Here is a 25,510-nt window from a genome sequence, read left to right on the forward strand (position 1 = left end):
TTTACCAGCTATTTTCAGGGCAGATGAGGGCCTCTGCAGCTGTAGCAGTGCACAGCCCTGAGAGGTGAGCTGCCCCGAGTCTTCTGTGGTGGGCTCTGTGGCATGTACAGTGCCTCTCCAGGCCCAGTGAATGCTCCCGTGAGGGACTCAAGGCATGCTGCCTCCAACCGATACCCCTGTCTGACAGCCACAGGTAAGAGAACACAGAGGCATCCACAAGATCGAACTGAAAGCAAATTAATTTATAAAAAAAAAAAAAAAAAGAAAGAAAAAAAAAGGGAAAGAGAAAATTTACAGAGAACTTTGAACAGAAGGTGCCAAGACTCAGAAGAAGAGAAACATGGGGACATGAGGGATAAAGGGACTGGTAGAAGGAACCAGGGATTGGTGTAGAGCCTACAATCCCATTTACCTCCATGTCAAGGCTGAGGAAAGGAGAAACTGCAACCAGGAGGCATTGGAATATGGGGAGCGAAGCCAAGCTGCCCTGCTCCCAAACCTGTGTCCTCATCTGGGGAACCACTAAGCTAGCATTGAGGTTCTGCCAGTCTTGGTGGGAGAGAGAAGAGGTTAGGGGAGTTACCACCTGAGTCATAGAAGGAGGTGCTTAAGTGCTTTTCAAAATTTTCAGGTTTTAAAAACTCCCCATCCTCTCACAGCTTACTCCTCCATGCCTTTCAGGAGCTCACAGAAACAACCCAGGGAAGGGAAGAACAGCCCCTACTGCCCGTTCTTATCTGTTAGCCATCACAGGAATCCCCCCAAAATATGTCCCCTCCCAAAATCATGCTGACATCAACTAAGCAGATGACTTAAAAACACAAAACTGACATTCAGAGGGAAAGGGATCATTGGTTGAGCTGGGGTGGCCTAAAACAGCAACAATGAGGAAGCAGAAGGAGAGATTAGTATGAATCAATGGCGTGGGAATGGGTGAGAGAACTGACTCAGTCACTACCAAGGGCTTGAGGGGACAGGTTTGGTATCCTACTCCATCCCCAGAGCTCTCCCTACAACCTTATTCCACTTAAAACCATCACTCCCCACACAAAAGAACATAAAAGTTGGTTAATTTTTAGAAGGGAGCTCCAATGTGGCTTTTTAAAATCTACTTCCTTTCAAAGGGCTTAAACTTTTTTAATCTATAAAAAAATCCAGTAGTTCTGAGGGGAGTGCACCCTTGGAAGTGGTTAAGTAGAACGTTATATAAACACCTTTTCCCAGCCCTTCGAGGGCACCCGTCCCATCCTATCCTTTCTCCCAGACGTTAGAAACATCTTTTAAACAGAAGTCCTTGAGAATCCGATATAAAAATACATGCCTCTGCTGGCATGTGGGGGCTGTGGAAGGGCAGAAGGAGCTTTCCTTACGTAGTGATGAATTCTCCAGCTGGGGAAGGGTCCCAGTGGTGGGGAGGGCTGTTTCTGGAACCGAGATCTCCATGGGGGGTGAGGGGAAAGGTGTCTGGCCGGCTCCTCACTGTGGAGGTGGCACAGGGGTGACTGTGCCTGGGCTCGGGGCTGTGGGGTCTGGAGGCAGGGGTGTGCCTGGGTCTGTGGAGAAAAGGAATGTGAATCAGCTGGGGTGTGTTGGAGGGAAGGGTCCAGACCTAGTCTGCACGCACAGACACAGAACCAGGAATGACATGCAGTGGGTAGGTAGATGAATGAGGTACCCACAATGTACAACTTGCTTTTCTCACACCCTGTTCCACCTTACACTGGGGAAAATTGATACACCCCAAATCTTACTCCTGCCCCTAAGGGAACTCTAAATGGGGCATCTGAATGTGGTGGGAACAAGCAAAGAGATGCCAATCATCATGCAAACAGGTATCTGCTTTTCAAGTTTACAACTGAGATGCTCCGTGCCACAGGACTCCTCCATGACCCACCAGTGAAAGGCCCCAGCGTCATCCCAGAGGTGGCAGCTGCCAGGCTGGGGCATGGTGGAGGGCCAGAAAGGCCCTTCCTCCTGTATTCTAATTTTTACCAGTGTTCAAAAAAGATTGTGGAAATTCTAGTACTTGACCCCTTCCCCACCTGCCCTCCCTGCCTCCCTGTAGACCCATCTCCCTTTCCCTTCTCCCCTCCTAGCCCCTTCTCACCTGGCAGTGGGCTGGCACTGGGCAGGAGGTTGCCCTGAACAGCTGCCACAATGGCAGGGCTCTGGGCTGCGGCGGATCCGAGCCCCGGCCCGAGAGGCAAGGAAGATGGCATGGTGGTGGTCGTCGGCAGGTTAGGATGTAGAGGGTTCGCCATGGACACAGGCAGGTTAGGTGGGGGGAGAGTGCCCGGGGCGAATGGGAGATGGTGGTGATGCCCATGCAGGTTAGGAGGAGGGGGGAGGTTAATACTGATGGAGTCAGCTAGACTACCAAATGGGATGATGGATGGAGCAGGAGGAGGAGGAGGCGGCATGCCAAAAGGCAAACCCAAAGGAGCATTACCCGCCACGCCTGGGTGCCCGCTGCCTGGCACTGCCCCTGGCATCATTGAGGGAGGAGTTTGTTGGCTGGGGAACGGTGAGGGGCCTAAGAATTGAGACGAGAGAGAGAAGGTTAGAGGAGTAAAATCTTGCTTAACAACTTAATTTCACAGCAAGGAGAAACTGGACACTTCTTGATGCCACCTTCCCTTTTCTGGAAACTAGAATAAATGGTAAATTCTTGGAACAAAATTCCAAAGGTCTGGGTTTGGACAGAAATCCCTACTGGCTTAGGGACATAACAGAGGGGGACTCATCTGTGGAAACTGAGGCCAGTCCTTATCTCCAGGCCCATCATGTAACCCCTTCAAAGGGAAATGGGACATTTTCCTGGATTCCTGTAGCCAACAAGAGCTCTGGAACTCACCACTTACCATGGGGTCCAGGGGGGGGGATCCCTGGAGGGACTCCCCCAGGCTGGAGGGCTCCAGCTGGTTGTGGCTGCTGTGGCCCTGCAGTTGGCCCTGCCTGCCCAATCTGTTCTGAAGGGCACAAGCTTCCAGGAGGGGCTCCACTGCCGGCAGGAGCAGAGGCCACAGAGGCTGGAGCCACAGCCAGGCCATGGACTGTGGGTGGCCCAGAAGCCCCTGTAGGGGGTATGGGCTGGGAGCCTGGGGGCAGGGTTGGCGGTGGCTGCTGTTGCTGTTGGTGCATCTGTTGGAAGTGCTGCTGCCGGGCCCTCATCTCAGCATACTTCAGCTGCTCCATGTGGAAGGCTTGCCGGTCAGCCAAGAGCTGTTGCCTCTGATATTCCAGCTGCCAATGCCAATGAGTGCTGTTACTAAATTTTCAGAAGATCCCTAGACAAATCCTTTGCTCCTTGCTTTGTCTTCTTCTGAAAGACCCCATCTCTTATGCTGGTGGTTCCCCAAATCTAAACCTTGTGTTTCCTCTGTCCTTCCCACTCACTTGCTCTGAATTACATGACAGCTTCTCACTGCAGTAGAGTTAATCTGATGGTAGCCCTGGCTCACTGCAGCTCCAAAGCTCTGAATTTATCATTAATTTGGAAAATGCTTTCTGTTCTTGACAATTCATGTTCTTTTCTTCCTTCAAAAGTGTCTAGAAATTTAACTGTTCTTGGGAAGCCAACTAAGACTATCCATTGATCTGAAAATCCTTTCAAAACACTCAGTTAAATATTTATTGAGAGTTTACTACTAGTGAAGCAGAGCTGGAGTGCTCTGTGGAGCTGACATTCTGTGGGACCTCAGCCTTCAGCTTTCATGTCTTTGACTGTCCAGGGCTGATTTCCCATGCCTGGCCTGCCCTACTCCCTATCAGCCCCAGCTTCAGCATTTCTGCCTTGGTGTGCCTCTTCCCTCCATCACTCTTCCTAACTAGGGCAAAGCTGTCTTGTGGGTTCCAGGGTCCTGCTGACCCCTTAGGGGAGGCTACTCACTGCTTCTCGCTCCCGGTCCATGATGGTCTCCAGTTCCTCAAAGTGCCGGAGTTTGATCTCCAGCTTTTTCATCTGGGTTTCCACCAGCAGGGCCACCAAAGATTTGATCTTCCTCTCTTCAACAGCAGCCAAGTGCTAGGCAAGAAGGGGTGGGATAGCACATCAGCGGGAGGACCCAGCTGCAGACATTCCAGGGAAGATAGGATGGGCTGAGGCTGGCAAGTTTAAGAATGAATATGCTAGGCCAGGGATTTAGCTCAGTGGTTCTGCCACCTGCCTTGCAAGAGCAAGGACCTGAGTTCGACCCCCAGTACCAAAAAAATAAAAATAAAAAAAATAATGAATATGGTAGCTGGGTGTGCTGGTGCACAGGACTGATGAGTTTGAGGCCAGCCTGGATTACATACTGAGTACAAGGTCAGCCTGAACTACATAGTAAGACCCTGTCTCAAAAAAAGAAAAAGAGTAGCAAGGGATAAAACAAATGAAGCTGGGTGTGGTGGTGCATGCCTGTAATACCAGCTACTTGGGCGGCTGAGGAAGGATTAAAAGTTTTAGGTCAGTTTGGGAAATTTATCAACATAGCAAAGATCCCGTCTTAAAATTTTAAAAGAGGCCCGGAAATGTGTTCGTGAAGGCCATGGATTCAATTCACACACACACACACATTAAGTCAAATAATTACAGGGCTGGAAACAGACCCAAAAGTTAAGAGATTTAAAAAGTTTACAGAAGAAATGACTAACTCCCTCTCAGCATAAAAATAAAGAAGGCTGAGGCAGGAGGATCACCTCGAGTTCAGTGCCAGCCTGGGCTACACACAGTGAGTTCAGGGCCAGACTGAACTATACAGCAAGACCCTATCTCAAAAAAGCCAAAAATGTCTGGGGATTTAGCTCAGTGGTTTCGCCGCCTGCTGCGCAAGCACAAGGTCCCGAGTTCGATCAAATAAAACCAAAAATATATAAGTAAATTAATTTATTATTTAAATAAACGGACTGGCCTCACCTTGGCCTTCACGGCAGCAGCAGCCAGGGCAGCGGCAGCGGCAGTGGAGAGGTTGCCCTCACCAATATCCCGCTCCACCTTTGTCTTCCTTTCTCCCTCTGACTCCACAACTTCCTTCAACATTTCCTCCTGCCCTTCTTTGGGCTCCTTCTCCTTCTCAGGATCAACTGGGCCAGAACAAAGGTTGAGTCAGATCTACAGCTGCACAGCTCTTTCCTGTACCCCCCACCACCATTCTGGGAGGCTCACCGATGGGGTCCCCATCACTCTTCTCTGACTCCTTCTCACTGTCACCTTCTTTCCCTTTCTCTTCATCCTTCTTGGGAGCCTCACTGGTTTTCTCCTTTGCTTCCTCCTCTACAACCCCTCCTCCTTCTCGGGGTTCCTGAAGTCCCAGTAGAAGAAAAGGAGACATCAGTGGCTGAGGAGATAAATGCTCACACAAAGGGCCCAGGCAGGGGACTGACTTTAGTCCTCTTACTTTAGAGGCGATCTGGCTGCAGAAGACTGCCCCTGGCCAGCTTCCCTAGCACCACAGAGCAGCACCTGGCACCCCCTCCCAGCCCAAGGTCAATCAATCCCTCTATACCTTGGGCTCCTTCTTCTCATCTGCGGCCTGGCCCTCTGCCCGTGCCTCATCAGTCCCGCTCTCCTCTGGGCCCATAGGGAAGGAAAGGAAAGGGAAGGTGTCTGATAACAGAGTCTGTCTGTGCAACATATTTCCAACTGCCCTTCTACCAGCCAAAACCTCACGGAGAGGATCAGTAGGAGCCAAAGCCTCTAAGGTGAAGTCCTGGGGAAAATACAAAAACCCACCAATTCTCCCATTCATGTTTTGCTCTGATGCCAGTATAAGGCACAGACGGCACAGGGAGGCCAGGTGGTTCTGGCCCTTGGTGATAGGGGAGAAATCTGGAAACTTGCCAGGCCTTACCAATGCGCTCAGGCTCATCAGAGGTGGTTCCCGCAATACCACTGCTTTCCAGACCAAAGGCTGGGTCTGCCTTGCCTGTCACTTTGGCTGCTTCTTCCACTTTCCGAACATGGGCCTCCACCAAGGCTGTGGGTACCTCTTCCTTCATTTTGGAGAACTCCTCTGTAAGACCCAGAGAGGATGAGGCTGGGACAGTGCAGGTGAGCAGTTCTGGCTATCTTTGTGAAAGCTTCCTCACAAGCCCATCTCTTAGTCTCTAAGACCAGAACAGACCCTAGACAGGTATCCAAGTGGAGACCAGCAGAGATAAGGCCAACAGGGCAGCCAAATTTGAGAGGGTTTCACAGTTTGAGTATCTGGTTCTTCAAAATCAAACTAAGAAGGCCGAGACACCCTCCCACCCCCCACCCCCACCCCGTTACCTAGGGCTGACTTTGCAGCAGCAGAGGCGACTCGGGGATCGACGACAGAGGCTAGGAAGGCAACAGTGCTCATAACAGGGTTGCCAGACTGACTGAAGGGGATGGGCTGGTAGGCCAAGGGGCCCAGAGAGGCCTCTGAGTCCTCCAGATACGGGTCTTCAATGGGAAGGCGAAGAAAATGCAAGATGCATTCGTCCTGCGTGCGGCTTCCCACATGCTCAGATACTTTGTTCCAGTCATCCTTGTACATTTCCAGGGCCTGGTGGTAGTGGTGGAGACACAACTCTGCTTACTTAGCCACTTTCCTTGAAGGTCAACTCCCCCCATCCTACTAAAGACAGCTGGCTTCAAAGCTCTCTGTGTTCTGTATCTGTGTACTCTGCTAGGTCCAAGGGGGGGTCTCCAAGTAGCACTAAGAAAGGATATGGAGTTAGTAAAGGAGTCAAAATGCCTGGCTTGGAACTGTTCCTGGGGCAGGCATGAGGAAGGGGAGACTGGGGCAAGATCACACCCTGCTCACCCCAGATTCCATGAGTTCTCTCCACTCACAAATGAAAGTAGCACCCTGGCCACTTCTGTTTTCGCAGAACTTGCTTTTCCTTTCCCCAATTACCTCCAGGAGTAGCAGGGTCTCCTGTTCTGTCCACTCTCGAGTGGCACTGGCTGCAGCTTTGCTCTGCAGGGGAAATATGGACAGGTCAGGAGAGAGAAGCCTGTGACGTCTGAGGAGGAAAGATTTTGCGCCCCAGGTCAGCTGTACCTCATACCTTGGAGGGGACGTTTTTCTTTGTGTACATGTCTGTGCGTAGCCCAAAGTTCTGCATGTCTGTTGGTTTCTCTTTGCCTTTGTCGGGAAAGTTGAGCATTTGCTGGGAAGCAGAGGTCTGCTAGTTGTGGAGGAGAAAGAAAGAGGTGAGTACAAGTGACCATAGGAGCCAGGGGCAGACAGAGAGAGAAAACAGACAGAAGGAGCTTCCTTCCCAAAGCCAGGGATGCCCCTGGGCGGGACTTCCTCCCTTATTGCTGCAGCTCCTCTGCTCTCATGTCTCTTCTTCCCGGGCAGGGGTCCCCCAATAAAGGGGCGAATAAGAAGCCAGCGGGGTCTGCACCCCACCTACCAGCTCTGGCTTGCCCTTAGCCGTCTCTGGCACCAGGTCATCGAGCTCTTTGCCCTTCCGCCCAGCCTTGGTATCAGCATCAACCTGGCGGCCCTGGGGGACAGAGCTTAGCGTCATGGAGGCTGGGCAGGAAATGGCTAGGCCAAGGCCCTAGAGGCCTCAAGACCAAATGCTGGGCAGCCCACAAGCTCTGGAAGCTCTCATGCCACTGTTCCATGCGGCCTCCAAGATTAATTAATTACATATGTAGCTGGCATGATATCCGTTTATATTCACGTAGAACTTTACAGGTTCTCTTAGGAGCTGGGCAATTAGGTTCTAGTCCTAGATTTGGTCCTCTGTGACCTTGGGCAAGCCACAAAACCTTTCTCCTCTTATTTTTTTTTTTTTTTTTTGGTACTGGGGATTGAACTTGGGTCCTTGCACTTGCGAGGCAGGAGGCAGAACCACTGGGCTAAATCCCTGGTCCTCTCCTCTCAATTCTTGTAATGGATGAAATGGAAATGAAAAAAAATGGAGGTGATAAAAATCATGACTCAAAAATGAAAAAATATGGGAAAATGACAAAGTTTAAAAAGTTCATATGTTAATTTCAAGCCATTTTTCTCTATCTGTTCCACCTCCTACATTAACCTGCCAGTTCCCTGAGTATAGGGAGCAATTCTTCTTGCTCAGCAAGTCCTCACAGCTTTAGATACTGAGGCTGAGAGGGGGGTAAACACATAGCGCTTATTTCTCTGGCCCTTTGTATCCCATGGAAAAGGAAGAAGCCTCAACATACTGCTGGACCATGACCCTAGAAAACCAGAAAAGAAATGTCCAAAGAAGCCCAATCTTACCCACTCCACCACCCCATCCCCAGAGTCCCTCACTCTACCTGTGGGGTCTTCGGTTGCAGGGGTACCAGCCCTGATGGTGTGTCAGCCAACACATGGAAGTGGGAGGTGGGTGGAGGGCCCATCGGGGTTGGTCGACTCTCAGCATCCACTTGGTAGTTAATAAGACCCCACTGTTCTAGGAAGGCATGGACCCTGTGAGGAAGAGTCAGGGTCACACAGGATAGCCAGAAAGGTGCATGAGGAGGGGTGCTGGGACATAAAACTCCTTTCCATCCATCCTCTTCTCGGTTCTCTCTACTCCCACCCTCCATCCTCCATCTAAATGTCAGTGACACCCAAGTACACATTCCAGCCTGGGCCTTTCTCCATTGCTTCCCAAACACCTCTTCCTGGAGAGCCAGTAAAACTGAACCACTACTTTGGGTTACAGACACACTTCTTCTTTCTCCTTTATTTTACATTTCCAATCCCTCAAGACACTCATTCCCCAAACCTGTCCCCAAACCTTTCTCTAAAAGTTGTTCTCCTGCCCTACATTTCCTGCAAGCATCTCTAGTTCTGCCAAGAGACCCTTGGGCAGACTCTTCATGTTCCCGTTGCCTCTCACCAGCAAGACCCACCTCATGATGGCACAGACATCACCTGCCAGGTTGCGTCGGCAGGCAGTGGATGTAAGATACTCCTGGGGATTCAGTCGGTAAGTGTCAATCATGAAGTTTCGATAAGCCAGGTAGCTTAGAAGAGACAGAAAGATGAACAAGAAAAGGAAGAAAAATAAATGTTGAGGGCTAAAGGGTAGGAAAAATGATTTTAAAAAAGCTAATGATCAGGGCCGGGGATTTAGCTCAGTGGTGCCACTGCCTGCATCACAAGTGCAAGGTCCCAAGTTCAATCCCTGTTACCACCTCCCCCCCAAAAAAAAAGAAAAAGAAAAAAAATAAAGCTAATGATCCCTCCTGTGTGACAAAGAAAGAGATTCAACAAAATCTGAGTGCCTGAGATGTGCTAAATACAAGGGATTCAAGCATTTCTTCTATTTTTCTTGATGGGTTTTTTAATTAAATGATTTTTCCCATTATATTTGGGGATGTTTCACCCAACTTTGTTTTCAGTGTGAGGGACTGAACCCAGGGCCTTCACACTGAGCTTCATTCCCAGCTCTTTTTTTTTCCTTTTGCTACAAGGTCTCACTAAATCACTAAATTGCCCAGGGTGGGCTGGAACTTGTAATCCTTTTGCCTCAGCCTTCCAGAGAGCTGGGATTATAGGTGTGCTCTACCAAGACTTGTTATCACCTAACTTCTGAACAAGGAATCTAAAGGTAAGAAAAAATGTCCTTGTTTAGGAACTCAGATGTTAAACGGAAGTTCCTATTCATGCATTCAGCTAGCCACCATGGCACTGGAGAATATATTTTCAAATTGTAAAGATCTAAGTTCAAGTCCCACTTTTACCACAAAGCTTTGGCAAGTTACTTCCATGTTTGCATCTTAAACTCCTCACCTGTAAAATGGAATATATGTTGTGGATTAGAGAGGTCTGCAAAGTACTAGTATAGTGTCTAATACTATGGCTCAAAAAGTAGGAGGTATTATAAAGTCTGAGAATATAAGCCATACTGAAGGATGTGAGACCTGGTTGGACTGCTGCAGCTGTGTGACCTGACCCCAGTGATTTAAGGTGCCTACAACCCAGTTTCCTAACCTGAAACAATCTTTTGAGTTTGCTATGAAGATTAAATTAGTAGCCAGGCATGGTGGTGCAAGCTAGTAATGCCAGCTACTCAGAAGGCTGAGGCTGAAGCAGGAGGATTGCCAGTTTAAGGATAGCCTCGGATACATAGCAAGACCCTATCTCAAAATAAAAAAATAAAAGCCTAGGGATGTAGCTCAGGAGTAGAGTGTGCCCCAGGAATCAGTATCAGGGGAAAAAAAAAGATTAAATCAGTCAATATATTGGACACTTCTTTTAGAATGGTGTTTAAGTGATAGTAAGCTCTCAACAGATGCAGCAATTACCATTATTTTTGTTGTTGTTGTTTTGTTTTTTGAGGGAGGGTCTCCCTATGTAGTTCAGGTTGTCTGTCCTTAAACTTACTACGTAGCCCAGGCTTGCCTTGTACTTGCTACAGTCCTCCTGCCTCAGCCTCCTGAGTACCGGGATTAAGGCATGTGCCACCACACCTGGCTGCCATCATTTACTATTTTATACCAAGAATTCAGTTCCTATTCAAGCCAGAAGTCAGGTTGAATCTGGCATCTGGTCACTACTTTTCTTTCCTTTCACATACACTGCTTTCCCCAGGAAGAAGGGGAACAGAGAACTATACCAAGAGTTCAGTTCCTATTCAAGCCAGAAGTCAGGTTGAATCTGGCATCTGGTCACTACTTTTCTTTCCTTTCACACACACTGCTTTCCCCAGGAAGAAGGGGAACAGAGAACTATACCAAGATATGGGGAAAGAAATGTGGTAAGAATAGAAGATACACCAAAGAGGAGAATCTGGGGAACAGCTAGAAAGAGAACTTGTTTAGGTCTGCTACACCTACTTCATCACTTACTTATCCTAAAGTACTCATAATCACAGAAAACTGCCAAGTCTCATCTAAAGTCACATAGATTTGACTGGACGTAAAACCTTAAAAGAGACAAAGACTTCTGAGCCCCAAGCCTGCCCTTTATATATACTTCCTTCTCAGGAAGGAGTCTTCATTCGTTAATTCACAGACTTGGGTTTTCCCTCGCTTAGTTCCTTCCTTCCGCTTTTCTTTTCATTTTTTTGTTTTTTGAGACAGGGTCTCACCATGTAGTTCAGGCTGGTCTTGAACTCACTGTGTAGCCCAGGCTGACCTCAAACTCACAGCAATCCTTCTCCCTTAGCCTCCTGAGTACTGGGATCAGGTGTGCGCCACCGTGACTGGCTGCTTCTGCTTTTCTATCAAATCTCTTAGGGACCAGTCTGGCACAGTCATTTATACTTTAATCAAAGCTATTGTCTGGCCTATCATGGCCTTCCTCACAATAGCCACCCTCTACTTTCTCCAAGGCGTTCTTTTATCTTGCTTTTTCCTTTTTTACTTGGCCCAAGCTCACTCTCCAGAACCAGTTTCTCCCTCACTCTCCATTTTTACATTTTCAAATAAACTTTGCTATTGCTAAAAAACAAAAAAACTCAAAGCTATTGTTTGTTCTAGGGTTTTTGTTTGTTTTGGTTTTTTTTCAGTACCAGGGATCAAACTCAGGACCTTGCACTTCCGAGGCAGGCGCAGTGCCACTGAGATAAAACCCTGGCCCTGTGCTAGGGTTTTATCTTCTATCACAGTGGTGGGGACTGAACCCAGGGCCTTTTGTTTTGAACCACATCTCCAGCTCTTTTTATTTTTTTAATTTTAAAACAGGGTCTTGCTAAGTTGTTCAGGCTGGGCTTGAGCTCCTGCCTCAGCCTCCCAGAGTGCTGAGTCTACAGGCATGTACCACCCTGCCAGTTTTTATCTGCATTTTAGATGATAACAGTAATCATGGACTAAAAGGCTCTGAGCTTCATTAGAAGTATCTGAAGCACTGGAGCAGGTGCATGGGTTTTTTTTTTGGTACCTGGGATCGAACTCAGGACCTTGCGCTTGCCAGGTAGGCGGCAGAACCACTGAGCTAAATCCCCGGCCCCGGAGGTACACGTTTTATACAGAACACAACACTTAATACCAACCTTGGGCAAACCCTAAAGCATCTATAACTGCTGACCTGCAGCTGCCTAACAACCAAGTATCATGTCTCTGAGAGCCTAGCACAGTTGTGGCGAACCTATGGCACGTGTGCCACAGCAGGGTGTTTGCATCATTGAAAGCTCTAAAAGGTTTGCCATCACTGGCCTAGAACAACATGTAGATGGATGGAACTCAAATGTTTGCTAAACTGAATGCTGCTGGATCAGGAAGCATGAATAGGACAACAGGAAGAAACAAAACCATGAGCTGAAATTTCCTTACATTTCTGGGGTCTTGGACTTGTTCTTGCCATTAAAGAATTCAGGTAGAGCCCTCCGCTCAATAGCATGAACACTGCAAAAGAATACAGAATAGATTCAGAAGATGGTCAAGGAGAGAGAAGGTGGTAGGGGGACCTATCTTTGATAGGTCCTTTATCTTCATCTATGTGCCTGTAAGCTCTTTTTTTTTTGGTACCAGGGATTGAACTCAGGACCTTGCACCTGCAAGGCAGGCAGCAGCACCACTGAGCTAAATCCCTGGCCCTGTAAACTCTTAAGGGACTGAGACTGAATCCAAATCAAATGACTCTGAAGAGGAGTGGTCAAATCTTAAAACTCCTTTCTTTTTTGTGCGTGTGGTATTGGGGATAGAACCCACTTTTTAAAAAAAATCCCCATTTATTCCTTCCCCAAAGGGAGGAAAAGCCCAGAAGTTGGGATGGACAAATAGCTCACATCTGTAGGAATTACAAACTTGGAGAGAACTTCCCACCAGAGTTGGAGGACTCAAAAGAGATCAGGAGTTCCTGTAAAACTCAAGTGCACCCTGGTGTATTTCACTGAGGAAGAAATAACGTATATGCTGATAACAGAAGAAACAACTTCTTGACCTCCCCAGAAGCAGGGAACTAAGGATTCAGTGAGAAGTCACAACAGTACCTGTTGTAGTCAAACCAGGCAGCATAGCTGGGAATGATGATGTGGTGGGTCTGCTCAGTTACATTGTCCTCATGCAGGTCTGGATTCTTGGTCTGCTCCCCCTTGTTCCCCGTACTGCTCTCATCCTCATCCTACAAGTATGGAGTCTGCTGGACAATAGCATTCCCATTTCCCCCAGCAACCCTCTGCTTCTCCCACAGCCTGGGAATGTGGACACTTCACGATGGGAGCTGGGGATGAACACCATTGGCTCCAGACTGAAGGGGTCAGAGTTTTGAACAACAGCTGGAATTAGTTTATGGAGGGGTGGGGGGAGTCTGAGTAAAAGGCACTTTATAATCACAAATCAGAATCACATAGAGAGGTAGGGCCTGTCTAAACTGGCTCCACCTTGCCCGTGGTCTCCATGCTTTCATCTTCTTGTTCATCTGAAAGAGAAGACAGCAACATATAAGGCTGGAGCCTCCTGAGGGCCAGGAGTTGTATTGGTAACCCCACTGGGTCAGGACAAGGTGGCGAGGACAAGGTGGCGCTGAGCCCTCCCCAAGCCTTGGGCACTGCCTGTCTTGCCTGGGGTTTCCCATCTTACCCAGGTCTGTCATGGTGCCTCCTTTGACTGGGGCTGACTCTGAGTCCTTCTTAGTATTGACTGTCAGAAGAGAAAGCCATTTTATCAGACTCATTATGCCAAAGTCAAGGGCCTATCTGTCTACTGTTAAGTCTTAAGATATCTTACTTTCTCTAAAAATTTTCTCCATCTGATCACAAAATACAGTAACTTCCTCTAGTCACAATTATTCTATGGCAGTGGTGGTGAACTTACAGCACTTGTGCCTCAGTGGGCCATGTGTACCACTGAAAGCTCAAAAGGCTTGCCATCACTGTCTAGGGCTTAAAACTCCCTTGCTACTATAGGGCCAGGGATTTAGCTCAGTGGTTCCGCCACCTGCCTTGCAAGCCAAGGACTCAAGTTCGATCCCCGGCACCAAAAAACAAACAACTCCCTTGCTACTTACCTCCTTCTTCAGTCAAAGGTTACCTTACTTATCTGCATATATTCTCTTTTTTTTTTAATCTGCATATATTCATAAGTCTTTCTTTTTTTTTGAGACAGGGTCTCACTATGTAATTCAGCCTGGCTTTGAATTCACTATGTAGCCCTCAAACTCGTGGCAATCCTCCTGCCTCAGCCTCCCAAGTGCTGGGCTTACAGATGTGTGCCACCACACCTGGCTCACTCCAGCCAGATTTTAAACATTTTTGAAAGTGAAGAACACTTTTGTTAACTGAATTCATAAACAAAATCTTAAGGAAAACAGAGAGAGAAACTGACGAGGAAATAAGGGTGAACTTTCAGCCAAACCCATCTTGGAATATACTCCTAGTATAACCTATAACCAAGGCCAGTCTACAGAAGAGAATGTAAATGGTATTGTAGACCAGTGGCCTCCAAGAAGCAGTGGCCTCTTCCATGGAACACAAGAGAGTATCCAGTAGAATCGTACACGTTTTTGGTTGTTTTAGTACCCTGGGTATTGAACTCGGGTCCTTGTGCTTGCAAGGCAGGCGGTGGAACCACTGAGCTAAATCCCCAGCCCTATCACAATTTGTTGTTGTTTTTATTTTTTTTCATACTGGGGATTGAACTCCAGACCTTGCGCTTGCGAGGCAGGTGGCAGAACCACTGAGCTATATCCCCGGCCTAATTATCCACTGGAATACAGGAAGAAACTTTCAGAATGTATTTGTACATTTGTTTTTATTATCCTTTACATTTTTCCTTTTTTTTTCTTTTAGTACTAGGAATTGAACCCAAGGCTTTACGCATGCTAGGCAAGGGCTCCACCACTGAACAACATCCTCATTTTTCCATTTTTTAGGTAATATTTACATGTGTTTTATAATGATCCCAAAGTAGTGATTTAATAATATATGTATATAATATATGCTCGAATATATTTCATTGATGGGAATCACAATCAAAGAGAGTTTGGAGGGGGCTGGGGATTTAGCTCAATGGTTCTGCCACCTGCCTCGCAAGCCCAAGGTCCCAAGTTCGATCCCTGGCACCAAAAAAAAAAGGATTTTGGAAAGGGCTGGGGATGTAGCTCAGTGGTGCCGTGCCTGCCTAGCAAGCACAAGGTCCTAAATTTGATCCCCGGTACCACAAAAAAAAAAAAGATACAAAAAAGAGTTTGGAGCTGGGTGTGGTGTCTCATGCCTATAATCCTCCCACTTGGGAAGCTGAGGCAGTAAGATCAGGATTGCTACAAGTTTGAGGCCAACCTGGGCTACATAATGAGTTCAGGCCAGCCTGAACTACATAGTGAGACCAAGAATTTGGAGGGCAAGGGATGCAGTTCTGAGGTAGAGCATATGCTAGCATGCATAAAGCTCTGGGTTCAATCTCAGCACAGAGGTGGGGTTGGGTACCTATAATCCCAGAGTTGGCAGGCAAGCCCAGACTGGTCAACCCAGCAATTTAGCAAGACCCAGTCTCAAAAAAACATTTTTTTTTTTCAGTTTTTTGAGACAGGATCTTGCTATGCAGTCTAGGTTGGCCTCGAACTTGTGGGCAATCCTCCTGCCTCAGTCTTCTGAGTGCTAGAATTACAGGTGTGTGCCACCACGCCCAGCTCAAAAAAAAAAGGGCTGGGAATGTAGCTCACTGGGATGGCCCTGGATTCAATTCCCAACACCATCAAAAACAAAAAAATAAAAGTTCAGAGACAATTATTACTAGGCACAAAGCATGTGCATAATTCATATTTAGATGTGAAGTGAGATTTTTCCTTGGTAATAATAAGTTCACTAAATATCTAAACTGATGGGGAAAGCTACTCTAGACCTGGAACTAGATTGGGGAAACTAGCTCACTCAAGGAGTGCCACAGGTAGGACAGGGAGTGGGTGACCCCAGGCACTTGGCTGCCCAGTACCTGTTTTGGGTAGCGTCACTTCTTCTACATTGGGGACTGGAGAGGGCTCATCCATGTCCTTTGTCAAGTCTTCTTGCTCTTCTTCTCTGTGGCCACGTTTTGACTTGGTGTAAGGTGTTGAGGGACTGGGAAGGAAAGAAAGTAAAAGAGAATCTGGTTACCCTTGTACAATGAGCCCCCAGAAACTGGGGTTCAAGGGAAAGGCAGCAAAACAGAATCTCAAGGGTAGAAATGAGCACAAACAGAAACTAGTAGCTATAGAGTAAGGGGGGGTGGCAAAGTCTTTTCATTTGGTGATTAAACTTAGTTTACTGTGTGCTGGGACTAGAACAAACAACTGGGTGGCTAAGAACGGACTCATCCTTTTCTCAGGACACTTACAGTGTCATAGCATACATAGGTCAGGGCCCAGTGACCACAGGAAGGAATTTATCCTTCTTTTGTTTGACATGGTATGGACAGAATGGTGAATGTTGGGCTTATTAGGAGCTGGCATACCCTTTCTTAGCATTTTTCTTCTTAGCTTCTGGGGTCGGTGAAGGAGAGGGGGAGCACTTCCTTTTCTTATAGTTCCCCCCCTTCTTGTCACGTCGATCTGAATCTGGACTGTTCACCTGCAGGAGAGAAAATTAGGACAAAGGTCAGCCTATAATCCCCAGTGAAGACTCCAGGAAGAAAGAAAGGGATTTTCACCTCATCTGTCAGTGTCTTAGCCGAAATCTTCTTTCGGCGTGAGACAGGGTTTTTGTCATCATTTACTTCATAGTCTTCCTCATTCATCCATTCATTAAAGGTGTCTGTATCCAGGATCCACTTTGCATGAACCTGTAGTACAAAGGCATGCTAGGCGTAGTGGCACACGTCTGTCACCCCAGCACTGAAGGAGGCTGGGGCAGAAGGACTGCAAATTTGAGTCCTGGTAGGGTAATTTAGCAAGACTGTCTCAAAATAAAAAATAATAGGAAAAAAAAGGAGGTTGGAGATGTAGCTCAGTGGTAGAGTGCCTTTGGGTTTGATTTCCATTACACCACAAGAAGTACGTACACGTACACACACACACACACACACACACACACACACACACACACAGAGGTAGACTGTGCTGAGAACATGGAAACCATGGCTCTGTATGAGGATCCTCAGTGGAAAAAGCCCAAGAGCACTTTGTCTCCAGAATGGTCTGGTCTTATCATTCTTCCTAGCGTGGGCTGTACAAGAAAAGCTCACCTTCCTAGGTTTCTCTGGAGTTGGAGCATCTTCCACAGATGCTTCAATTTCACTGGCTGGAATCCACGTGTCATAACTGCCAGGAGAAATTGAGTGATGTGAGTTAGAACCAATAGGACAGAGTTATAGAAAAGTAAAGTACAGATCTTTTATCTTTTCCATTTACAAAAAAAATTGGTTGTTGGCATAATTTTTGGTATGATCATTTTTCCAATTAATATTGGGATTCTTTTTAGGGCCAGGGATTTAGCTCAGTGGTGCTGCTGCCTGCCTGGCAAGTGCAAGGTCCTGAGTTTGATCCCCGATACCAAAAAACCCCCACAAAAACAAAAACAATTAAAAAACACAAAAAACAACAAAAAAACAAATACTGGGATTCTTTTTACTACAAAGTAATAAAGCCACATAAAACATTTTAAAAATACAGAATGATTTTCTCACAAAGAAATGATAAATATTTGAAATGATGGATACGTGAACCATCCTGATTTGATCTGTGTACATTGTATACATGTCAGTTAAACTTAAAAAAATACAGAATGAATAAAAAATAATACAGAATGAAAAGAAACAGCTTAACATAATTATTCTTGAATGGGGCCGGGGATTTAGCTCAGTGGTTCTGGTGCCTGCCTCGCAAGCACAAGGTCCCAAGTTCGATCCTCGGTACCCAAAAAAACAAAACAAAAACAAACAAAAAAAACCCCATAATTATTCTTGATACAGTACATATGTTTTCCTTGGAAACCTTTTTTTTTTTTGGCAGTACTGGGGATTGAATCCAGGGCCGTTATACTGTGCTAATCTCCAGACCCTTCCTCCTTTTCTTGGAGATAACATCCTGCTAAATTGCTGAGGCTGGGCTTTACCTTGTGATCCTCCTGCCTCAGCCTTCAAAAGTGCTGAAATTATACCTTTGCACCATCACACCCAGCTTTCCTGGTGACTTTTTTCTGTACAACTTTGGTTTTATATAACTGTAATCATAATAGATATAATTTTGGGGTCTTTTTGTTTTGTTTTGGTATCAGGGATTGAACTCAGGACCTTGTGCTTGCAAGGCAGGTGGCAGCACCACTGAGCTAAATCCCCAGGCCCTCATAATAGATACAATTTTGATGTTGTTATTATTCAGTGGTGCCTGAGATCAAACCCAGGGCTCATGTAGCTATATCCCTACCTCCCCCAGGCCCTAGGTATTATTTCACATGGTACTTTTTTGGGGGGAAGTGGTAACAGAGTTTGAACTCAGGGCCTCTGCACTGAGCTACATCCCTGGCTCTTTTTTCTTTTCTTTTCATTTTTATTTTCTTGGAGACAGGATCTTGCTAGGTAGTGCAGGCTGGACTTGAACTCACTATGTAGCCCAGGCTGACCATGAACTGCTGGCCTCAAACAATCCTTCTCCCTTAGGCTCCTAAGTAGCTGAGAATACAGGTGTGTACCTTTGTGCCTGGTTTACATATGCTATTTTTGGCTATCATCTTCATCTATAAAATATCAGTATTACTTTATATCACATTACAGGCTACTTAATAGCTCACTGAGTAGATATACAAATGTGCTGGAACATTTTCCTACTGTCAGACTGTTTTAATATTTATTTATCAAAAATTGGGAGGGCCGGGGATTTAGCTCAGTGGTTTCGTCGCCTGCTCCGCAAGTGCAGGGACCTGAGTTCGATCCCCAGTACCAAAAAAAAAAAAAAACACACACACACACACAAAAAATTGGGGCCGGGGATTTAGCTCAGTGGTTCCGCTGCCTGCCTCACAAGCACAAGGTCCTGAGTTAGATCCCTGGTACAAAAAAAAATTATATTGGGAGACTTGAAGGTGTAGCTCAATGGCAGAGTGTGTGCTTAACATAAGTAAAGCCCTGGGTTCAATCCCCAGAAAGCAAAAACAAAAACAAAACTGAGATAATTTAACACAGAGCCCCAGTCCTTTTAGCCTGAGCCTCATCCAATAAGTTTAAATCTCCAAAAGAGAGGAAGGATTGCCAATAGGTAGGAGAACAAATGCTTTCTTTCCCTGCTATATGTTCCAGGGCTTCTGGGCCTAGCTCTGGCTCTTGTACTTAAACCTGCCCCAGGAACTCATCCTTACCTGTCAGGATAGTAGCCCCAGTGCAGAAGAACCTGTTTATCTCTCTTCATGACTGGTCGTACCCACTCCTCTGGGGATAGAGACAAAGAGAGACAGATAAACTAAGAGGGACACAAAAAATAACTCTGGACAAAATCCCTAAGGACTCTGCTTCTGCAGCAGAGGACTTGGTAATAAGAACTCTAGACAAGAGAATTCGTGGTTAAAAGGAGAGAGGAACCCAGGCTCTGCAGTGACTAGAGTAGTCCTCTAGTTGGAGAGTTTAAGCCACGCACTGCATGGCCAGAAAACCCAGTTCTCACCTTCTTCTAGGTTTCCTGGGACAGGATACACAACATGGGAAGCATTGTTCTTATCTTCAGTGACTGTTCCCTGGATGGCACAAGGAGAACGAGGTAAATGTAGTCTCCTTTAATTATTCTTTTTTTTGGTACCAGGAATCAAACTCAGGATCTTGCACTTTCAAGGCAGGCAGCGGAACCATTGAGCTAAATCCCCAGTCCTCTTTTAATTATTCTTGAGTGTAAATAAATCAAAAGAAGATAAAACTACACATCTGCCTGCTTGATCACATTCTGCTTAGACTGGTATTAAATTTAGTCTGTGGGCCGCGGATTTAGCTCAGTGGTTCCGCTGCGTGCCTTGCAAGCGCAAGGTCCTGAGTTTGATCCCTGGTCTCAATAAAGAAACGAAAGAAATGAAAGAAAATAAAAGAAAAGAAAAGCAAGCAAGCAGGAAAGAAAGGAAGAAAGAAAAAAGGAAGGAAGAAGGAAGTCAGTCTGCATTCTCTTAGCACATAAGTTGAGTGGCAGAGAAAAGAGCTAGGATTATGCTAAAAATGGAGAAAAATCAAAGAATTAAACATTGCTGCACATAATCCACTGGATACATTATCTACACATGGGAAATTTAAAGTTGACAGTATTTTTTTTTGGTAGCAGAGATCGAACTCGGGTCCTTGTCCTTGCGCAGCAGGCAGCAAAACCACTGAGGTAAATCCCTGGCCCAACAATATGTTTTTATCAACTGCATTTACTTGTTATAAAGTTCCAAAGAGCAAGGATTTCATTTATCTGAAATTAGGGAATTTCTAGCTCAGAGGAAATGGATGCTTTTTTCCCTAGGCCAATGGAGTCTCTAGAAACAATGCTCCAGTCCCTGACAGGATTGGGAAATGGAAGAAGCAGAGAGAAAAGGAAAGGCTCAAGCTTTTCTTTTTTCTCCCCATTACTAGAGACTGAATCCAGAGCCTCCCACTGAACTACATCCCCAGTCCTTTATAAATTTTTTTTTTGGTATTGGAGATCGAACTCGGAACCTTGTGTTTGCAAGGCAGGCAGAGATACCACTGAGCTAAATCCCCGGCCCGTCCTTTCTAATTTTGAGACAGGGTCTTGCTAATTTGTCCAGGCTAGCCTCAAACTTGTGATCCTCCTGCCTCAGCTTCCCAAGCAACTAGGACTACAAGTGTGCACCACTGGGCCCAACAAGGCTTTAGCTCTGGTCTTTGCCAAATAGAAAAAGCCATCTATGCAGTAATAGAAAACATGGTACTTCAAGCCAGGCATGGTGGTACATGCCTATAATCCCAGCAGACAGGAGGCTGAGGCAGGAAGATTACCATGAGTTTGAGGCCAGCCTGGGTTACGAGGTGAGACCCTGTCTCAAAAAAACCAAACAAGGGGGCCGGGGATTTAGCTCAGTGGTTCTGACGCTTGCCTTGCAAGCGCAAGGACTGGAGTTTGATCCCTGGTACCAAAAAAAGCAAACAAACAAACAAGGGCTAGGGATTTAGATCAGTGGCACCGCACCTGCCTGGCAAGCACAAGGTCCTGAGTTCAATCCCCCATACAAACAAACAAGCAAAAAAAGCATGGTATTTCAGGGTTGCTTTCTAGTATGGAAAACATCAGGAAAAGAGTCGTGGAATTCTGAAATATCTCCTGACCTGACACTCACCTGGTGTCTCTTGACAATGTCCTTTAATTTCCCTAGCAGTTTGGGCTCAATATCTGGGCACAGAAAAATGTTAGGTCGAGACAAGCAGTTATTCTGTGGGGACAGGAAATAGATCATGAGGTCATGAGTAGAAGTGTTTTGAATTCTCACTAAGGGAAGGGAGATGGAGGTTCCTGTGTATTACCTGAACCAAGGACTTCTCAATGGTCATGAACATTTCCACATTGCGGTCCATGCGTGATGGATTCTGGAAATCATAACGCCTCCTTATGAAAAGACAATAATCTAGTGAGCAGTGTAGCTCATGTCTGTGACTTCCTAACATGGGGAACTCAGAGGTATCTTGCTCATAGCTGTTGCCAAAATCACCCAGGATCTGGGTTTCCTGATCTCAACTCCATGAATCACTCTGTTTAATCTAAAAGGACAAAAAACAACCTGAGATACCAACTTAAGTATCTCTCTTTCTCTACAACACACACACGCACACACACGCACACACACACGCACACACACACGCACACACACACACACAAACACACACACGGAAAATATTTTGGCTTTGACTCTCACTTACTTTTCTGAACTAGAATTAGCAACACACAGAATTTCTACCTATATTCTCCCACCCCAGAAAGACCTCAGTGAATTACAGTGGGGGTTTCTCTCTAAACTAATGTAAGAAGCATAGAGAGAGGGCATCTCACCATCCCTGGTCACTCTTGAACTTGTAAGCAGCTGCAAGTATGTGGCATAGGGAACCTCCTGCTTTGAAATCTAGGAAACATTTGATCTACAAAATCCAAACAGGGAAAAAGCATGTGAGAGTTACATTGTAAATTCTCTTATCACTTAAAAATCTTTTCACAAAATCCCACCTGATCTGATCTGCCGCCCAAAACTAGAATTCTTGAATTCTTTTGGCATTTTATCATCTGGCCTGGAAGAGGAAACCAATATTCACAAGGCATCATCTTGTGCTGAGGACTTCACTGGGTTACCTCATTTGCTACTGCAGAGTTCCTACAAGGTAGCAATTTCAGCTAGAAGTGAAGGAACCAAGACTCAAGAAGACTGCCATGATCACAGAGCCATCAAGTGGCAAAATCTGGACTTGAACACAAACCTGTGCAAATCTAAATCTCATGCCCTTTTAACTATACCATGAAAGATTCATGGACAGAGCAGGGCTACTATCAGATAACTTGTTGCAAAAAGTATTACTAAAGACAAAGGGAATGATAATTTGGGGACTAGGCCAAACCAGTAATGCCTTGACCAGGATTAGGGATGGTAAGAAATAGAACCAAATCCCCCAAATTATGAAATTTACAAATATTTTAAAAAACACAATTTTCTCTCCCGTTTGGTTTTGTTTTTTGTTTTGTTTTGTTTTTTTGTACCAGGGATGGAACTCAGGTCCTTGAGCTTGCACAGCAGGTGGTGAAACCACTGAGCTACATCCCCATTCCTCTCTCTCCAGTTTGGAGGACACATCCCCTTGCTCTTGCACTCACCGGCAGTTTAGTGAGCGGTGCATTGCTGACATGTTTGCCAAAAACTTCTTCCTGAAATTGTAGCAACTGCACAACCAGGCTAGACAAGGACTTGTTGGTGGGTGGTTCAGCTTGTATATACTAAGGAAAGAGGGAAAGGAAAGAAAAGTAGACCCCAGATAAAATGTCTATTAGCTCTTTTATTTCTTCCCCATGGGCTGGGGAAGCTTCTGGAGCAAAGAAAATAGTATCTTTGTCCCCTACATGTCAAGTCACTATAAAGAAAACAGTAAAAAGGAGGTCCTAGGAACCCCTAACCAGGAAAGGGAGCCATGCTACCACCTGCCAGAGTTGGGTGTTGGTGGTAAGGGACACTTCCTACTCTTCCCCAGTTAAACCCTGAAACTGGAGTTTCAGGACCTTGATCTCCAGGCAACAGCACCAAGAACTGTAAAATTCTGAAGGTTTATGGAGTTCAGGCTAGGGAAGCAACATCCCTTTGAAGGTCTAAGTGAGACAACAGTATATTTCTTGGGGGAAACTTGTGGAAGGCAATGATTCCCCCTAACATAATAAAAAAGAAAGGAGCAAGGAAGTGAGGTATGGCAAACAGACTCTGAGTGAACTTGTGCATTTTGCTTCTGCTAGAACTGGTAATGTCTTTCCAGGCCTGGACCAGCTACTGCCCAGCCTGATGAAGAACAGCAAGATAGCATGTAACCCTTCCGAGGAAACTGTCTAAGACAAGCAACTCTGGGCCTCCTTAAACGTTTCCATATTATGCTACCTGCCATTCTAGCCTTCTGTTCTAATTCAAACTGAGAACCAGGAGGCTAACTTTCTCTTTACCTTTTGACCCTTGTTTCCTCCACCCTAAGCGTACTCCTCAGTGGGAGGTGTAAAGAGAACTGTGAAGGGAAAGGTAAATGACAAAGAGCTAAGAGCTTGAAAGCTGAACCAGGTCACAGGCTGTCAATCCCCCCCAGGGCCAGAGACTAAGCCCCTAGACTGATCTCCCTTCAAAGGTAGAAGGCTGGGAACTAGAGCCTCATGCTGGGGTACAGACAAGCTACAGACCCAGCAGCTGTTTGTCAGAATTCTGACACCCAAAGAGACTCTTAAATATGATCGCAGGCCAAGAGCACACCCAGGGTTAGTGGGGGCACTCTCCTAAACTGCCCAACATACCTGACAGGCTGCAAAGCTGGGCAGGAAAAATCGGGGAGCTGAAGGAAAGCTAGGAGAACCCTGGGGTGGGGAGAAAGAAGAGAAGCACCATCTCCAGATAAAACTAGGCCTTAAAGACAAAGACACCAGGAAGAGGTTTGGTAAAAAAAGACAGGTAAGGCTTCTTGAACCCTTTTGTTCACTACCTTCTTATCTCACGTTATGGGAGTTGGGGGCGTCAAGGGCTAGAGATGAAATGCTGATCTTAGTCTCTGGACCCCAAGTCCAGGGCAATGCAAGCCTCGGTTATAGTGACTTCATTGTGAAGCTGAGAAATGATTTAAGAAGGGGCGCGCTACCCAAGAACTCCCATTCCCTGTCCCCCTGGGAGCTTTCTCGAAGCCCTTTAGATGAGGGCGGCGGGGTGAGCCACGGACACAGGTGATCCCGGGGTGGGGACCCTTTCCAGGCTGATAAGCAGCCAACGGCCTGCTCTGTGACTGCTTACCCTCCTGCTTTCATCATCTCCGAACATACACAAAGCACCAGGGAGGCCTCGGCCCTGCTGGTACCTGGCTCCGTGAGGGCGCCCAGGCTGGAGCTGTGGCCGGCACGCTACTCGGGCAAAGGGCGCCCACTCTGCATCCCGTCCACCCGTCTCCCGGGGGAAAACCGAGAGGGCGACGCTTAGGGCATGGTGGCCTGCCAGAACCAGGCATAGAGCAAAACCCGGGCGGAGAGCAAGGCTGTTGCGGGGCACGGGGCGCGGTGGGGAGGGAGCGGGCTGGGTGGGCACGGGCGGGGGCCGCGGGGAGGGGGAGGGGCCGGGGCCGGAGGGCGGGCAGCACCGGGGCTCTGCGGGCCGCAGTCCCTTTGTCCCGCCCCCGGCCCCAGCGCGGCCCTGCCCGCTTACCTTCTTGTAGTTCTTGCCGAGCCAGAGCCGCACGTTGTCGAACTGGGTCACGGTGTCCGCGGCCTCGTAGTACTTCACGTTGGGGCCGCCGTCCTTCTTCCGCACCGCCATCTTCTCGGGCTCGGCCCCCGCCGCCGCCGCCGCCGCCGCCGCCGCCGCCGCCGCCGCCGCCGCCGCCGCCCGCCCCGCTCAGCTCCCGCCTCCTCCGCCTCCCTCTCCGCCCGCCTCCCGCTGCCTCCCGCCGCCGCAGCCGCTGCCTCCCGCCGCCTGGGCCGGCCCCGGTCCGCGCAGCGCCCCCTGCCGGCAGGCCCGGCGCGGCGGCGGGGGCGGTGGCTGAGCTCGGGCCTGGGCGGACCCCGGCGGGCTCCCCGGCGGCGGCAGCGACTTCCTGGGGGCGGCGCCGCTCTTCCAAAGCGCTCTTTCCTCCGCGCCATTCCCTTTCCCTTGGTTCTGCCCCTCAGCCCGGAGGGGGCCATCCCTTCACCATGCCCCAAGAGCCCAGTCCATAGCCCAGAGTAGAACCCTAATCCCGAGGAACTCACACCCCTTTCCCCAAGGAACTTCCTTGCTCCCCTTCTCGCCCAAGCGCTCCTCTTTTATACCTGACTCTGGCTCACGCGCCACTCCTTGCCCCCTCCCCGAAGTTACCTCCGACACCGCTGCGTGGCGGGGTCGGCTTCTGCTCCCAACAGGTCTGCGCTTCTCGAGCTCCCGCCCTGGTCGTTCAGTGCGCCCGACTCTGCCTCGGAGGGGCGTGGCGCGAGGTAAGGGGCGAGGGCTGCGAGTTGCCAGGTGCGCGCATCCCTGCTCCCCGGCTCTGGGTCTCGTCCGGTCGCAGTGCGGACCT

At 47.6% G+C, this 25,510-nt stretch overlaps 1 protein-coding gene across 18 annotated transcripts; it reads right to left on the minus strand.

Moving 5' to 3' along the window:
- Window positions 1-221: 221 nt before the first annotated feature.
- Window positions 222-24,836, minus strand: Smarcc2 (SWI/SNF related BAF chromatin remodeling complex subunit C2). 18 transcript variants are annotated; one of them, XM_087192310.1, is made up of 31 exons: window positions 24,664-24,833; window positions 23,772-23,831; window positions 22,605-22,724; window positions 21,795-21,880; window positions 21,272-21,353; window positions 21,088-21,180; window positions 19,431-19,500; window positions 19,129-19,198; window positions 17,021-17,096; window positions 16,487-16,618; window positions 16,292-16,407; window positions 15,794-15,918; window positions 13,445-13,504; window positions 13,246-13,283; window positions 12,856-12,986; window positions 12,197-12,268; window positions 8,831-8,944; window positions 8,249-8,402; window positions 7,372-7,464; window positions 7,021-7,140; window positions 6,867-6,929; window positions 6,254-6,512; window positions 5,832-5,993; window positions 5,487-5,551; window positions 5,147-5,282; window positions 4,898-5,064; window positions 3,890-4,024; window positions 2,862-3,243; window positions 2,450-2,533; window positions 2,108-2,173; window positions 1,291-1,553 (listed from the first exon to the last, which is right to left on the minus strand). In XM_087192310.1, exons 1-31 carry the CDS (start codon window positions 24,772-24,774, stop codon window positions 1,477-1,479), a joined length of 3,519 nt encoding a protein of 1,172 aa, XP_087048436.1. In that variant the 5' UTR covers window positions 24,775-24,833; the 3' UTR covers window positions 1,291-1,476. The 18 variants fall into 18 exon arrangements, with proteins under 18 accessions (XP_012933732.1, XP_087048430.1, XP_087048437.1 ...); XM_013078278.3 differs by having other exon boundaries at window positions 222-1,553; window positions 2,108-2,533; window positions 24,664-24,836; XM_087192304.1 differs by having other exon boundaries at window positions 222-1,553; window positions 2,108-2,533; window positions 7,021-7,137; window positions 24,664-24,834.
- Between the last annotated feature and the right edge of the window lie 674 nt (window positions 24,837-25,510).

The sequence above is a fragment of the Heterocephalus glaber genome, unplaced genomic scaffold, assembly GCF_053883595.1.
Source record: "Heterocephalus glaber isolate CG9 unplaced genomic scaffold, H.glaber_assembly_v1.0 deba00001569, whole genome shotgun sequence".
In the NCBI taxonomy this organism is placed as follows: Eukaryota; Metazoa; Chordata; class Mammalia; order Rodentia; family Bathyergidae; genus Heterocephalus; species Heterocephalus glaber.

Coding starts and splice junctions, on each gene's coding strand:
- Smarcc2 (XM_013078278.3), bottom strand. CDS start 24,774: ATGGCGGTGCGGAAGAAGGACGGCGGCCCCAACGTGAAGTACTACGAG. Junction 21,881..22,604: donor CACCGCTCACTAAACTGCCG/GTGAGTGCAAGA, acceptor TGGATTTTGTAG/ATCAAATGTTTCCTAGATTT. Junction 19,199..19,430: donor CCCAGGAAACCTAGAAGAAG/GTGAGAACTGGG, acceptor CTCTATCCCCAG/AGGAGTGGGTACGACCAGTC.